Here is a 16,257-nt window from a genome sequence, read left to right on the forward strand (position 1 = left end):
TACTTTTTTCCAACAGGCAACTACAAAAATATCATGATACATGCGTTAATAAAGCTAGTACCTTGCCTCTGAAATTAAAAAAAAAATCAATTATGTGATTTAATCACATAACTAATCAATGAATTAATAATTATTAATGTGAATTGATCAATGATTATATTAAATTACTACTTCTGATCAAATCAGTTTGTGACAAAAATCCTAAAGTTCAACTTAAACATTGCAGAAGGAGTTTTTTTGTAAGAGGCATTTAATATTGACCTCTTTCAAAATGTAACATTTTGATTTCAATAAAATTCTTTTTAATCAGCCTTTGAATGTCTGAGTAAAGAAAGCAGTTTGTTGTGCAGAGTTCCATGTAAATTATGATAATTTCTTTAGTATAAGCTGCTTATCCTTGTATTTCTGGAAAATCTGAGGAAATCAGACTGAACACATGCTTGCTTTACTGTATAAAATTACAAGTATCTCTGGTAATCTTCCCATGTTTCTGTAACACATGGAAGATTAATTAAATTGGGGGAGGGAAGATTATTCCACATTACATTGATTTGGTTGAAATAAGAGGCATTTTAACTAGAGACAGTGAAGTTTGGCCAAAGGTCTAAATAACTCACGTGTGCTGGCCAGACAGTTGGTTGTGAGTCATCAGACTTGATAGACTTTTCTACTTTGGCATATTTTTCCACCTTAAAGAAAACAGAGAGATCAGAAAAGAAATCCCCTATGTTACCTCCTATACTTCTTTAAGGAAACTTAATTGAAGAACCTTCAGAACTTTACATTTACAGCGTTACACCACATTTGCTATGGTAAACTTAACAGAAGATTGAAATATGGTTTCTGACTACAGATTGAAATCATTGCCTGCAATGTGGAATGGTTAAGTAATTTCACAATAATAGTAATTCCTAAAGCCTCTGATTAAGTCAGGTACAACACAGTTAAAGTGAAAAGAGAGGTTTGTTTTGTAGAAACTTACACTGTCATTTCACTGTCATTTGCACTCTTGGCAGCCCTATGATGTCCAGAGCTACAGTCTTGTCTAGTCTACAGTCTCTTAAAAAATCTCAGCATAGTAGAGAAAACTTGTGGAAAGGGACCTGACATCCTGGTTGGTGGCAAGTTAAATGAGTCAGCAGTGCCCTGGCAGCCAGGAGGTCCAGGCGTGTCCTGGGGGGCATCAGGCACAGCACTGCCAGCCAGGAAAGGGAGGGAATTGTCCCATTCTGTTATGCACTGGGGCTGCCTCACCTCAAGTGCTGGGAGCAGTTTTGGGTGCCACAATATAAGAAGGATATAAAGCTACTAGAGAGAGCTCAAAGGAGGGCAATGAGGATGATGAAGGGCCTTTGAGGGAAAGCTGCATGAGGAGTGGCTGAGCTCACTTGGTCTTTTCAGCCTGGAGGAGACTGAGGAGAGAGCTCATTGCAGGTTTAACTTCCTTGTGAGGGGAAGAGGAGGGGCAGGCACTGATCTGAACTCTCTGGTGACAGGACCCTAGGGAGTGACTTGAAGTTGTGTCAGGGGAGGTTTAGGTTGGATATTAGGAAAAGGTTCTTCACCCAGAGGGTGGCTGAGCACTGGAACAGGCTCCCCAGGGTAGTGGTCACAGCACCAACCTGACAGAGTTCAAGAAGCATTTGGGTAAGACATTATATGATTTTGGGACTTGTCCTGTCTTGCAGGACTAGGAGTTGGACCTGATGATCCTTGTAGGTCCCTTCCAACTCAGGATTTTCTATGAGTCCATTCTGGACACTAATAGTATGCGTTCTGGCAGTGCCAAAAACTAAGAATATGAATGCCCCCAAGAGAAAAATGCACACACAGTGAAAAAAAACAACTCTCAACTATAATTCTCTGCATAAAAAATAAAACTTTTCAAAATATTAATGTCCCTTAGTATAACATATCAAAAGACAGAAATTTCTACCAAGATGAAAAGTGACTCATTTTAAACAATCTACGAACCTCATTTGCTTTTTGGGTTTTCATACTATCAGACAACTTGAAATAGACATGTGCTCAATGAGTTCACAGAGGAACAATGCTAGCAATTGGTTTGTACTGATTACTTCATCCAAACTATTCTGATACAACTGCAATATATTACAGTGTGGCTTAATTTGTGTTTATACCTTATGGTACAGAAAAGTAACTGCAAATGTTTAAGTCAATCCCATTTTTTAAAGGTCATTCTTTGACATTGGTTACTTAGACTCTTCTTCATATAATACAATTTCTAACAATTGCTAAGTATACATAACAATTGGTGGTCTTACATCTACTTCAGAAGGAGCAGTCAAGTAGCAAGGGTTCTGTTTCCACATATCTACGCACTGGAAAATGAAAAACAGGATTAATATATTAAATCATTTAATTAAATGGTTACAAGTATATTACTTTTCAGAACACTTACATTTCCAGCTTTTGAAATTTTGAGGTCATACTGCTGGGCTGCTTTCCTCTCCTTCCTTTTCTGTAAGTAGTCAAGTAGTCTGAGCTGAGGTGGAGTTGAGTAGTGAGCTACTTCTTGCTGTCTGTTCAAAGAGGACCTTGAGTACCTTTTGAAGCACCTATGGCAAAATGACAGCCAAGCTCGTAAAACCATCAACATTAACTTCTCCACTGCCCTTGTACAAAACCAAAAATACGCAGGGAACTGCTACTTACATTGAGACTAATAAGTTTGCAAATACTAATTTAAAATTGCTTTTGGATTGTAATTGGATTACACTGTGCAACTTTAAATTATGATTTCATATTTATAAAACATACCAGTATTCTGTTCATCTGTTTCAGCACTAAGAATGTGGTTATTTTTTAAATGCCTAATTTAAATACATAACCAAAATGAGTAATTAAGAAGCTGCCAAACTTAAAATATTTATGTATTACCATAATTTCAGTTCCATCAAATGATCCTTGTCCTACTTAGGTAACTATAAAGTTACAATGACAGTAAATACCCTCTAGTCTTTGTCTTTGTTTCAAGACAAACTCATGGGTTCAGTAATGTTGTTCTGGACATTCATTTATTCCCTTTTCCTATTTTTCTAGTGGAGTATTTGTTGACCACCGAGCTTTAGTTTCAAGGACAGCTTGATCAAATTAATTATTTATATTTCTTTAGAAATTGCTGCTGGTTTTGTACTAGCATAGTATTACAATAAAAATTTATTTTTAAATATTTCAGTAATTGTGACAGACCATTAATACATTTCCTATTTACAGAGTGAATGCAACTCTTGTGATAGAACAAACACATTGAACGAACGTTTCAAGCTTCTATGGAAAAAAAAAGGGCCCGACCATGCACAAAAGTGAAATAATTTCAATATTTTGCACATAGTGCATACCACATTATTTTAAGTTTTTCCAATATTCTTATAAACTTACACTTCTGTTTAGCCTGAATGCCAAACATAAAAATAATTCTTTTCATTTGCTCATCCAGGATGAAACTTATATGTAGCTTTTAACAAATTAGAGACCAATATGCAACATATCTGTTTATGTATTTTTCATAACTGAGTTGCCATCTGACTTGCGTACACAAAACCTATGCAAAGAAAACCCCAAATCCAAACTGCAATAAAACTGATAATGTTAAGAAAATATATACTTTCTTTTGATTTACAAAAATGAGCACACTACAGTATCTACTAGTAACCAAAATAAAATACAATACTGAACACTGAAAAATATCATATAATTTCTTGACTGTTTCTCACACATTCCTATTTAAGCAGGTATTACATAGGAGGAGCTAAATTTTCACATAAAGCATTACTTCTATTTTTCTTTGAAAACACATTTCCTACTGAAAACTACCGTTTCATGGGGCGAGTGTTCATCTTCTGCTTGTTGTACAGGAGTCTGTTTGTAGTACAGGTCACTGCTATTGAAGGATCAAGACACAAAGGCTCTGCTGTAGCCAAAATAAGTTGGCTCTCAAGTAGGAGTTTGTCCTCCTGTAATATACACAGCTATTAATAAATATAGAAAAAAGGAAAACTTTTACAGTAGTCAAGTTCCTATATACCTATGCATGTAGACATTATCTTCGAAAAAACTGAACAAAATTATTAAACAAATAAAAAAATGTTAATAATTTTTTGTTGTGTATTTATGACATCACTGTAAAGTTTTTAAATTACCTCTAACCTACCTGTGTCCATTTGTGGTTGTCACTTGTTATAGAATGCACATCACAAATTAAAGTCTGAGGAAAAAGACATAATGGTAATTATGAATAACAGGATTTGATAATACATGTTCAGTAACTGTGCATATACAGTCTATGAACTATCATAACAGTGAAAAATTACTTTAAGGCTCCTCTTTACCTGCATTGTAGGTCGCAAAAGAATGTGCTTGCTTTGGTAGGTTGGAGATTTCATGTTACCAGACTGCCTATAGTCCCGTATTTCTGCTATGACACATCCACAATGGAAAATATTAACCTGGTTAAAAGAAAAACACCAGCTTTTGAATAAACTAACATTTATCACTCTTCCCCTGCCTCTAAAAAGAAGTTTGCTATATAACATATAAACTTCAGTGAAACTAGGAATAAAACTCATGACTAAGTTTTTCAGACCAGCAGTCCTTTTTATGTACACAGACATGTTTGTCTTAGACATACCTAAAAAAACAAGCTTCAAATGCAGTGCTTTCATATGCCAGCAATGCAGTTGTAAGAAATTCACATGCCAAATATTACATAATGACAATGAACAAAGGAAATTTTGCTAGAGCAGAGTTGAAGATGTTTCACAGTTGTAATCATAGCAATCTCCTTCTCCTCAATAGAAAGTACTGTTTTTTTCCTATGTATCAATAAAATATTTATTTGGGGCATTAAATGCTACAGTTTCATATGCACAAGTGTCTTGTGCTTACAATCATCTATGTGAAGCACTCAAAAAATCAAGGTCTGTCTGGATGCAATACGTAAGTTCTCTTTAAAAACAAAAATTTCAAACCTGAGATTTTTCTAAAAGATCAACCAAAATAGGTGGTAGTTCCTCTGCATCCAAATATTCAAGCAGTTCTCCTTCTTCGTAAGGCAGACGAATGGTCTCAGAGTCTGAATTTAAACAAAACACATTACCTTTGTGTTTCAAAAAAACACATTAAGAAATCAAAAACCTGCCACAGGAAAAATCAGGGTTGACAGAAACCTATCCACACATAGCAATTTTTTTGGATGCTATTATTTTTTACATCCATTTAAGAGTTTTAGTTTGCTCTTACTGTGCTAGCTTTTGCTCCCAGTTGACATAATGTAAGCTCTTGTTGCCCATGGCAGTACAAATGGCATGAAAATGCCACCAAAGTGGAACACAAATGCCTCTGGGCAGATCTAGACACGGGAAGCAGTGAAAGAATATTTGACAGAAGGAACCTGAAGCAAGTGAAACTTGCATATGCAGCTGCAGAAACTAAGGGGAAATAAGAGACTGGAAGGCTATCAAAAAGACTCATATCTACAGATTTTGTCTGTAGATAAACAGCTCAGAGCTTTACGCAAATTTTTAGCTCAAGTACAGTTGGTTGTTCTCCCACCCTCCACTGGAATTATATTGGAAGTGAAACAGATAAATATAAACAACAACACATTCTAAAATTTAATACAGCATTCTGAGTATTTTTAAAAATTCAAGAGAAAAATATTACCTGAACCATTTTTTCCCCTGAGCATCAGTGAATAACCCTCATTTCCTGGATAGAGGTTTACAACCAGACATGACAATGTCTCCTGCATAACCAGCTTCTCAAGTAAGTTCACATTTCGTCTCAGCTTCTGCTTTAAAAGTAAACATTGCTCATGAACATAATACTATGAAATAATTAGCAGAAATAAAAACAAAAGCAATTGTTTTTATTAGACTGTTACTTAGATTAATGACAAATTACACATCTAAACAAGCCCAGTTAAATTTAACTGTACTGTAGTCAGCAGAGTAAACATAGTATGTATTATCATGCATGCTTATAGACACAGATTTTCGTAAAAAATCCTACTCATTTAAAATTACAAACCCTAGAATTGGAAGGTCACAGACAGAGTTAATAAGAATAACATTATCCTAAAATGTTGTAAATCTACAGTGCACCATTATTTGTATCATTTCTACAAACATCATAAATCCAGTACAACTTGTTTGATAACAACAACATTTAGTACTTTGATAACAACAAAATATTTAGTACTTTCAGATATTCCTAACGGAAGAAGGCATTTCTCTCCAGGATTAAAATAATGAGCATTTGGAAGCTTTCTTAATTGCATTTTCTTGTCTTTATTTGCTGCAATCTGATCCAGCAGCCACAGACACTATTCCCTTATTTAACTGTAAAACTATCTTTTTGATGTATAACAGATTTTTATAATTATTTGGACTGTTTCAGAGACCACATAAACATCCTACAAATTGTAACATTTGAAATCCCCTTAGAATTTAAGACAATGAATCCTGAACCTCAGATAATTTTACCGCCTCTGTCTGGAGACCATATTTCATCTCTACCAGCTCTGGGTACAGCCATCAACTGGGAGTTAACCTGAGTGCTCATTTGTCTTCTCATTCATTTTACTTCCTTGAAAGCAGCAATACAGCAGGTTCCACAGCTTTAGCTTCTTGTCTAATTTGACATTCAGGAGTTTAGCAAAGTAATTTGTACCTTTTACACCTTATATTTAGAACTTATAAGCCTGTTTGAGTCTCTTTGCTAGCATAATGAAAATTTTTCACAAAACTTCTTAGCTTACCAACAATTGGAGAAATTAATCAGAATTTACAACAAAACTACAGGGTCTGAAAAATTTTCCACATTTTTCCGTGGCAGTCATGCTAAGCAATTGATTGTGAAACAACAATGCACATGGCATTGACACAGGCCTGAACTTGAACACAAGTGCCCTTTGGAGACACAGGATTAAGACAGAATGAACAGCTCACTAAGCCAGCCTAGGCCTTACTATTCACATTATATAGTCTTATCTTTAAGTGACTACTTCAGTGAGAAGGGTTTATACTTCATTTAACAAAGCAATTAAGTGGAATTAAAACCAAAGTATTTTCTAAACCTGCCTGTTTAGACAGAAATGAAAAGCTTTTCAGCAATTTCCACTTACCTTTATCTCAGGCTCTTTTTCACATTCTTCAATATATAAATCATAAAGTTTTTGAAATACAGATTTTCTGAAATTAAAAAGACTCAACATGTAACCAAAATTAAATCAAAGAAATGCTATTAAGAAACTAAATACTGAAACTCTTGGTACCTTCCACTGGATAAATATTTTCTTTTGGGAGGTCTCTGACGGGCACTTTCAATGATATACTAAAAGAGAAAAGTAAACAAGAAACCAGCATACATTACAAAGAAATTTAATTCTAGTTAGCACACAACTAGAGATCGTTGCCAGACAGCGTTCCACGTATACAGAAAGTAATTAACAGTTATGGTACATGACTGTTCCAAAAGCGCACTAAACACAATCTGGTTTATGTTACAGTCATCAACAAGAACACAGCTCAATTTAGCTGTTAAAAACAGCATTTCATGCCCATGGCATCAGTTCCATGCAAGGTGTTGATTCTACACTCACATCTTTTAATTACAGTAGTAACTAACACTACAACACTATTGTACTCAGCTACCACTACTGAAATTCATGAGGTTAACACACTAAGGTACAACCAAGTTTATTCATACTGGCTTGACAACATTTACAAATCAAATACTCATCAACATGATAATTTCAGGAAGTTCTCCCTTTGCCTTTTTCATTTACATTATTTTTCTCTATAGAGCTGTGCATTATGAGTGCAATTCATGTACATTCAACGTTTGAATTTAAAAAGAATAAGAGAGACAGCAATCTCCAGCAAATGCAATTTATATTCTAACAAGGTTTCTCCAAATCTCTATTGTTTGAAGTATTTCAATTAACAGCTTCATTCAGAATTTATGTTCTCTCACAGGAACATGTATTTCCCATAAAAGGGTTCAAGGTAATTTATATCAGATGACAGCATTAAAGAACATGAACATGAAGGCACTTGCCTCTTCATTCTCACTAGGCTATCCTTAAAAATGCAAACAAGATTTTACCATATATTTCTGCCTGCTTATTTCACAGCACACAGATTTGCTGGTTTAGAAGGGGAAAGCTCAAGTCTTGCACAGTTTATCACCATGGTACTTGATGTTCTCAGTACAATGGGTAAGAGACAAATACATGACAGCAATTTCAGTGAGATTTCTGCAAAATCAGTGTTACATGTACAGGTGATTACACACATATGTATTTACATAATGTGGTTTTCTACTGCTTTTCAGGAGAAATAAAAAATAGCTGTTGTGTTTTTATAACTCTAAGACCTATAAACTATGTACAAACAAGTAATTTAGCTGCTTCTTACCTCAGCACGATCTAATGCCAGTTCTAAAGCTTGCTGCTGCAAGAATGACAAAGGGTTTTTTAGAAATTATATGACATGACTTTTTTTAACATTCTCATACATTAAAAACACCCCAACAACCCTACTACAACTGATACAAATTTATAATTAGAAGATGGGCTCAAAAATTCTTTGGCACACACTAAACTTAACTAAAACCTCATGCAACTGCATCACAAGGCTTGGCTAAATTATGAAGCCTTAGAACAATGAAAGGCAATTAGAATTAAAACCAGGAATGGAATTACACCTAATAAAAGCAGTAAGAAATACTACCCAAAACAATTAGAGATGACAACTAGAAAATCAGATCTCCTTTGTTATGCTGGTCACTAACTCAACAGAAAGGTTAGGCCAAAATATCCCCAAACATGTCCAGAAGATACCAGTGCCCAAGTATCAGCACAGTTATTTTTCACAAAGCGGAAACAAAGATCTTGTGCTCAGAACTTTACTTCTGCACATAATACAATTTAAGAAGTGTTCCTTATGATATACTGTTAGGTGGCTAGGAAACAAAACCAGTTTCCACTACAGACTTTCTCCAAGGTAGGCTAAAAGTCTGCCCAACCCCATGAAACACAACAAAATCTGCAAAAGCTTCTCAATATCCCATAGCATGGTATACTCAATACCATTTATTTTAATGAATTTATCTCTTTTGGAATGTTTTTTTACTTCAGTACACCTGCAGCTGATACACTTTTATTTCAAAAAGAGCCCACAACTTCACAGATCCAAATTAAGAGTTCTTGGACTAAAATTTGACAAGTATTTCAAACCAGAATAAACAAACACCAGTGTGGAAAAAAAAAATACTCTAAGAAAGTCTTCCTTGGTTTCTAATGTTCCTTCTCTGGCACTCACTTAAGCTCTGACATCCTTTGTGCAGGAATAATGTGCAGCTGCTAAATGAACCAGACAATGAAAGTGACTTGGGGCAGGGAGGAAAAAAGAGGACACTATTAAGAACCAAAGCACTGTAGGAGAATGCCAGGAGCTTGATTCACTGTCAGGTAAGTCCAGGGAAGCAATGTATTCACTTCAGTGGCAGCTGGATGAAGTCCTTAGCAATGTACTCCTGACAAGGTCTAATATTCGATGAAGCTTAGGAACACCTGTAATATGTACCTCTTCCCAAACATACATTTGTCCTATTCCCTCAGTTTAAACCATCCCTATCAGCTGCTCCTAAAAGCAAACACCTCTCCTTGAGCCTCAAGGAACAGAAGACACACAAGCCATGTCCAATCTAAGGTAACACCAGTGATTACATAGATAATCTTTTATTAGAATAGAATCCCGTGAAGAAAACCATACTACACAACAACAAAAGAACAACAAAGAAATATACAACAAGAACACTCACATAATATACCTAAAACAAAATTTCTTACCTGTTCATGAAAATCCCCCCACCTACTTACCATGCTACTGTGTGGTAGAACCTGCCATGACAGAACATTATAATTTTCAAGTGTCTAGGTGTTTTAAGGAAAATGTCAAATACTGATGCTTTCTATATAAGAGAATAAATCTAGTAGATACTTCAACAATACCTATGTCTAGGTATGATTTCAAATATTCAGTTCACTGACTGTTTAACATTAGGTAAAAATCCATGGCAATATTAGCATCTGTGAATAAAAGACTGCTCTGTAGAAGCAGTATTTCTATAGACCCAACCTCCTGACTGAAAACACCACTAGCTTGATATGGCAATTCCTATGCTGCACTGGCCAGTGAGTAAGTGTTTAGAAGTATCCAAAAGCTATGAAGACACTCCTAAAAAGGGAAATACCAGAAATCAGCAGTAACAAGGAAAAGAATTTTTTTAAATAAAATGTCAAATATTAGTGGCATTCTCCTCATCAGGCAGCCAGCTAGCAGACTAGAGCAAAAAGATCTGAAAATATATGATTGAAATCCTAACTTACCATTGTAGTTGAAGCCATGTGGCCAAATGGCAAAAGAAGTACTTAAGGAGTTTCTTGTAGCAGGCAAAGCATCATATTTGATGGTCAGACTTGGGGAACTGAAAACAAAAATTTCAAGAAAAAAACCCAAACAATGAGAAATGAAATGGGCATTTCGTTTAAATCCAACATTTCTGGTGGTTAATTCTACTTTAAGTTCATTTGCATAGTTTCCTCCAAGAGTAGGAACAAGTGTTCCATCCGCTGCTGTTGCAGAGGCTCTCACTCCAATGACTACTACTACTTTTCACAATCATTTCACATTAGTTTTATTCAACAGTAAAGCAACAAGCACGTAAATGTACATACGCTTTTCTCTATCGCAGCAGTTTACCTAGGCTATCCCAAATGTCACAACCACCGATGCACAGGAGGTTAAAACACTTCATGAAAACCAGAGTGTTTAGCACACCGCATCAGCTCTTTTGTTTTGCTTTTGAGAAGGTGTTATTAGCCAACACCATAGCAAACACAGCCAACACCTCCACTAGCGGTGTCTTCTAGCATTGTTTGGTTTAAAACTGACTCACAGCTAGCTGTCAATCAAGAAACAAAAAAAAATTTGCTGCCACCGCCTCCGCGGACCCGCCGGGGCGGAGAGCGAGCGGCGCAGCCCCCGACGGCAGCAGCCGGCCGGGAAGGGCCGGGCCGGGCGGGCGCAAGCCAAGGGCGCAGGCCGGGCCCCCGCCTCCCTTCCCGCCCGGCCCCGTCCCGCCGCCCCCTCCCGGCCGTGGGCCCCCCGTGCCCGCCGGTACCTGGCGGCCTCTCCCGCGGAGCCCCCGGCACAGCGGCCCCGCCGCCAGCCCGCGCATCCGCCCCCGCCGCGGCGCCCCGGCCGCTTCCGCCCCGCCGCTTCCGAGCCGCGGCCGGAAGGGGCGGGCGGGTCGCCGTGGAGACCGCGAGGGGCGGGCGAGGGCGGGGAGCGGCCGCCGGCGCCGCCGTGCAGGTCAGGGTGTGGGTAGGGGAGGGTCGCGGATGGGCGCCGAGGAATTCGAGGGGTTTGGTGGTAGTAAGGAGCCTGGACTGCGCTGCAAGTGACAGCTTTAATGCCCATGTGAAGATCAGGATGGGATCCTGTGTGTCTCAGGGATGCTGTAAGGATATTTGGTATGTCCGTCTCCTGGCCCTGCGCAGGACCGTCCCCAAGAGTCACACCGTGTACGTGAGTGGAGTGTTCAAACACTTCTCAAGCTTGGTGCTTCAATCCCTTCCCTGGGGAGCCCATGGAGCATCCATACTCAAGCTCTGCCAGGCACATCTACACCACACATTGTACATTATATCCCTGGGCACAGCACTTTTATGACTTGTAGCACTTTTTTCCCAGACCTTTCTAGCACTTCTGGCTGAGCCATAATTTATTTGTTCACAGCAATGAGCGAACGTGCTACCCTGTGATCAGCAGCCAGTCCTATAGGAAAAACCACACCTAACACCACCCTTCAATGCCTTTGTTAACCTTGTGGTGCTGACATGTCCTAGCAAGGGATGACTTGAAAGCTCAAGAAAATATAGACACTGGGTTTTCCAGGTAGCTCTGGATGGACTAAACCACTTCCCCAGGTACTCTGTCTTGGTGCTGACACTGTTTTGCTTTCAGCACTGGATTCTTAAGAGCTCTTCTGTATCTCAGAGCACAGCCAAAAATGTTGGGAATCAATTACTGGTTGTGTCTAGAGTCTCTCAGAGGTTCTCAGTGCATAGAATAAAAATATCTGATGAGATCACTGTTCTTCAGCCATGGGCATAAATAAGTTGGACACCTATTTTCAGCAACAAGAAGGCTAGTTTGATTTTTTTAGGAGCCCATGTTGCTCCTGATCACCAGAGAAAAGATGGCCAGAATTCTGTCCTGGAGCAGGAGCAGGTGACAGTTCTTCCTTGACTCATCTAGGCACTAAATAGGTACATGGTCCAACAGTTCAGCAGCTGCATTTCATCCAATTTTGAATCTCCTTTGAGGATGCAGTTGTGCTATCCTTCAACCTAAATTTTTCTGAATTTCTGTGCTGTATGCATGGGAGTACCAGAGTTCTGTAGCCATACTGATAGACCTGTCCCAGTACAAAATTGCAAAGCTGTTTTTTATTTTCCTGTGCTCTTTCAAAATTAAATGGATTACAGGCCTATGAATCTGAGTCAGATTTATATGCTAAAGCTGAGACAGTAATTCAAGTATGGTCCCTCTCATTTGAGTACAAACATTAAAAAGAAATGAAAGCATGCTGTAGGTAGAAAATGCTTCCTTCAAGTGAAACAGACTCATGTGGATGAAACTTAGGGCAAACAGCCATGAACTCCTGCATTCTAAATCAGTTATGTCATTGACTTTCTGCGTGGGTAGTTATAAATCCCTGTGGTAACATTTCCTACCCTGATTATGTACATCTGTATTCAAGACTTAAATGATTTGCAGACATGAAGAAACCCCATTTACTTTTAAAGTCAGATACACCTTGTCAGGTATAACCATCCATTCTTTTGCAAGCAGATATTTCTAACTTGACCGTTTAAATAGAATTTTAGAGGTCTGGCAAGTGTAGCACAAAACTTGAGAGATCTGTCTTCTTCAGGGGACATTACCCCTGTCTTAGTCAGCCTCCTGCTGGTCAACCAAATGACTCCCTTGGGACTTCTTGGCTGCCTTGAAGAGTTCCTCTGACTGTGGGAGCAGTAACACACAGAGACACCTAGAATTATCTGTCTCCATCTCAAACTGAGCCTTTCTGCAAGTTCATACCTCAGTTCTGAGATGCTTAGTAGAGACCCCTTAAAACAGCCTTGATTTTCTGAATTTTCTGACTTACACTTTGTGACATAGGCATGTTTAATTCCATTCTTTCCTTATTGCTCCCCACTTGTTTGAACTTGACACTTCCTATTACACACAGCAAAAACTATTCAGTAGGAGATAAAGTGGGTAAAGGCTTGTTTGCCTTTCTGTACACAGAAATGTTGTCCTCTCAGATAATTAATTCAGGAGCTAACAATCCTTTTCAGGATAGCAAATAAAACAAGGAGATTTAGTAGAGGTGGTAAGTCCAAAACATTGTGAGCCACAGGGAGTAAGCCAGAGGCTGAGGTTACAAGGAATGATTTGGATGCAGTTTTTTTCCTGTTTTCTTGAGAAAGGCAGGGAGAAGGAAGTAAAAACTGAGGACATGTACGGTGGTCAGAGTAGACTGGCTTTCTGATGGTCTGGAGGCAGGCAAGGCAACATTAGTTTGGGCCTGAGGAGGTTATGCAATCCAGGCTGTACTTTATATAGGAAGGCTGCTCTGGCTGGTCCTTTTCTTGACATGGGCTTACATAGAAGCCCTTATGAGAATGCCAAAGCATGCTTATAGTAATTAATGTCTCATGATGCTAGCTCAGTCTGGTATTTGGATTTGGGGTAGGTGTCATATTCTTTCCAAGAGCCAAGGAACCTGTGGTTGGAGGAGTTTGGCACTGAAGGCATTTCAAGGAGAACTTAGGGCAATACAGATACAGCCAAAAAATTTGAGTCTATGATGCCAAACTTACCTAGCTTGCAAGCACATAAAGGGAGGCTTACAATGAAACCATTATATTTAAAGTATTTCTGGGAAGAGAATTTTGTCCAGTACCAGTTGATCCAACATGACCATTTAAAGCAGTGAACTAAACAGTGAAGTTGCCATGGCAAACCATAGTGGAACAATAAAACGAGGCCCTCTAATTAAGGCAATGATGTCTGAGTGCAAGAATTGCAAAGTTAAGGGCAGCCTCAGGATCACTAGAAATTTTTGTCAAATTATTCTTATTTGGCAAAGACTAGTAGATGTGCTTGGATTATGAACAAAATTAATGTAGATATTGAATTAATAAATCTGTAATAAAGATAGAAATAGGATGTTTTCTTCTCCTTAAAAGAATAAAAATCACATATTTTATTGAGCATCTTCTGCAATAAATAAGCAAAGAAATGTACTATTTCACATAATTAATTTTTGGATGGGCTGCTCTGAGTAGTCCAGACTTCATAAGTCACAGATTTGTTGGCCTTCTCTTACAGAACTCAGAATCTGGAAAACATATCTGCATATTTGCATTTTTAACTTTTACAGATGATGTGAAAGTACAGCACATTTGTCACTCTTTGGAAGAGGTATCTTTGGTTAATTAAAAAAAAATTGTTATTGTTATTGTTATTGTTATTGTTATTGTTATTGTTATTGTTATTATTTTCAATAGTGTCACCTTTGTTATGTTCTGTCAGTCTAGTTTGGCCTGATTTCCAATTGCTTAGTTCACAGCAAACCCGAACAACATTATATTCATTAATGCAGGTATATAGACAGAAGAGAATCAGCTTTCACAAGTGCTTTCATGATATTTCTGTGCTGGAGACTGTAGGACACGTAGGAAGGAGTATGGCAGAGAATCTGTGGCTATCCTGTTAAGGCTATCCATGCATCATTTATCCTCTGTTAGGAATTTGAGAGAGGCAGACCACATTCCCATCACTTTGTGTCTTTCTTTGGCCTTCTAGATGAAGGCAGCTGAATTTAATGATGTCTCTTGCATATTTTCTGCAGTCTTTATGTGGAAGCCTCCCATACTTAATTGGAAAATCATTTCAGTAATCTTGTCAGAGCTCTGGATTTAATTTTCACTGTGGGATAAAAATAACAGGAAACCTAAGATCCTCAGTCTTTGAGTATCTGGAGTGTATCATGCAAGTGTTAAATTTTTACTGAATGTAATAGAGGTTCATAAACCTTTGCAGCAATCAGGTCTTAATCTAATTCTTAGATCACAGAAAAATAGGAATGTACTTATCCCTAACCTGTCTTACATGTTTTTCTGAATCCAGTCATAGGTATCTTTTGGTCTGAAGGTAAGTTTGCAAAAAAAAGATAAGTCAAGCAAACTTTGCAGATAACTAAGAGTTACAGAATACAGAGTTCCCAATGGGAATGAGCAGTCATCTGCTGAGAATCAAAACACCTCATCAATCAGATGGATGTTGTCATAAGGCAAACACAGTACTGCTGTTAGCCTGCAATTAATTTTCATCTGTTTAATAAAACAGCTATTCCTTGGCTGATTGCATGGCTTTGTTTTCTACATTTTCCAGGTTTAAATGATCCTGTTTATGAAACCAAGTTAGGATGTTATCCTGCCTGCAATATTGTTTCACTGAACCCACTAGAGGTCAGGGCTGTACTGCTAAGGTAAGTGGTTAAAAATGCTAGGGAGAAATCTCTTAAGAGGTTGCCAGAAATGGAAGTTACGTGAGAGACTTCTAAATTATGGAAATTTAGAATATATTACATAATGCAGTTAATATTAAATAATCCATTGTTTTTACCACTGCTGAAGTAGGTTAGTTTGGTAGATCCGCAGTTATTATAAAATTATAGAGCAGTGAGAAAAACATCTTATCTGTCTTTTAATTATTATATCTCTAAATTTCTATTAAATTGCTATTGCAGTTTTAGTTCCAGCTTTGTGATTGCATTTTATGTACTGGTTATCTAAGTATCTACTTAAAGAAGATCAGAGACAGGTATAAGGAATTTTTCTTAGTTCCGTAGAACAAGGGTTAATTCAAATCCTGTAACTTTCTCAGCAACATTTTAAAGGAAGGGGTTGCAATACTAATGGTTGGTAATCCAAAGCAGGGTCAAGGTCTTCAACATCACATTTCACACACAGTCCTGGGACTTCTGTGCTTTACTTGCTGGTAAAAGGAACTGATTTAATCTTGTTATGAGTAACTAAAATGCAGCACATGATCAGTACTTTGTTCATCCTTTATTCTGCTCTTTTGTAGT

General features: G+C 37.7%; 1 protein-coding gene across 15 annotated transcripts in view; it reads right to left on the reverse strand.

Moving 5' to 3' along the window:
- SUPT20H (SPT20 homolog, SAGA complex component) overlaps window positions 1-11,319 on the reverse strand; it is a 29,849-nt gene extending 18,530 nt beyond the window's left edge. For 6 of the 15 annotated variants that reach the window (XM_059838880.1, XM_059838890.1, XM_059838888.1 and 3 more), the window contains exons 1-14: window positions 11,212-11,319; window positions 10,418-10,515; window positions 9,908-9,928; window positions 8,442-8,477; window positions 7,298-7,356; window positions 7,148-7,214; window positions 5,686-5,815; window positions 4,992-5,095; window positions 4,353-4,469; window positions 4,175-4,228; window positions 3,838-3,977; window positions 2,423-2,579; window positions 2,286-2,342; window positions 618-689 (exon numbers count right to left, since the gene is read on the reverse strand). In XM_059838880.1, coding sequence (XP_059694863.1) covers window positions 618-689; window positions 2,286-2,342; window positions 2,423-2,579; window positions 3,838-3,977; window positions 4,175-4,228; window positions 4,353-4,469; window positions 4,992-5,095; window positions 5,686-5,815; window positions 7,148-7,214; window positions 7,298-7,356; window positions 8,442-8,477; window positions 9,908-9,928; window positions 10,418-10,435 — 1,032 coding nt within the window. In that variant the 5' untranslated portion in view covers window positions 10,436-10,515; window positions 11,212-11,319. The remainder of the gene's footprint in view (window positions 1-617; window positions 690-2,285; window positions 2,343-2,422; window positions 2,580-3,837; window positions 3,978-4,174; window positions 4,229-4,352; window positions 4,470-4,991; window positions 5,096-5,685; window positions 5,816-7,147; window positions 7,215-7,297; window positions 7,357-8,441; window positions 8,478-9,907; window positions 9,929-10,417; window positions 10,516-11,211) is intronic. The other 9 variants (XM_059838891.1, XM_059838892.1, XM_059838884.1 and 6 more) reach the window with 4 other exon arrangements.
- Window positions 11,320-16,257: the final 4,938 nt, after the last annotated feature.

Source organism: Haemorhous mexicanus, chromosome 2 (assembly GCF_027477595.1).
Source record: "Haemorhous mexicanus isolate bHaeMex1 chromosome 2, bHaeMex1.pri, whole genome shotgun sequence".
Classification (NCBI taxonomy): Eukaryota; Metazoa; Chordata; class Aves; order Passeriformes; family Fringillidae; genus Haemorhous; species Haemorhous mexicanus.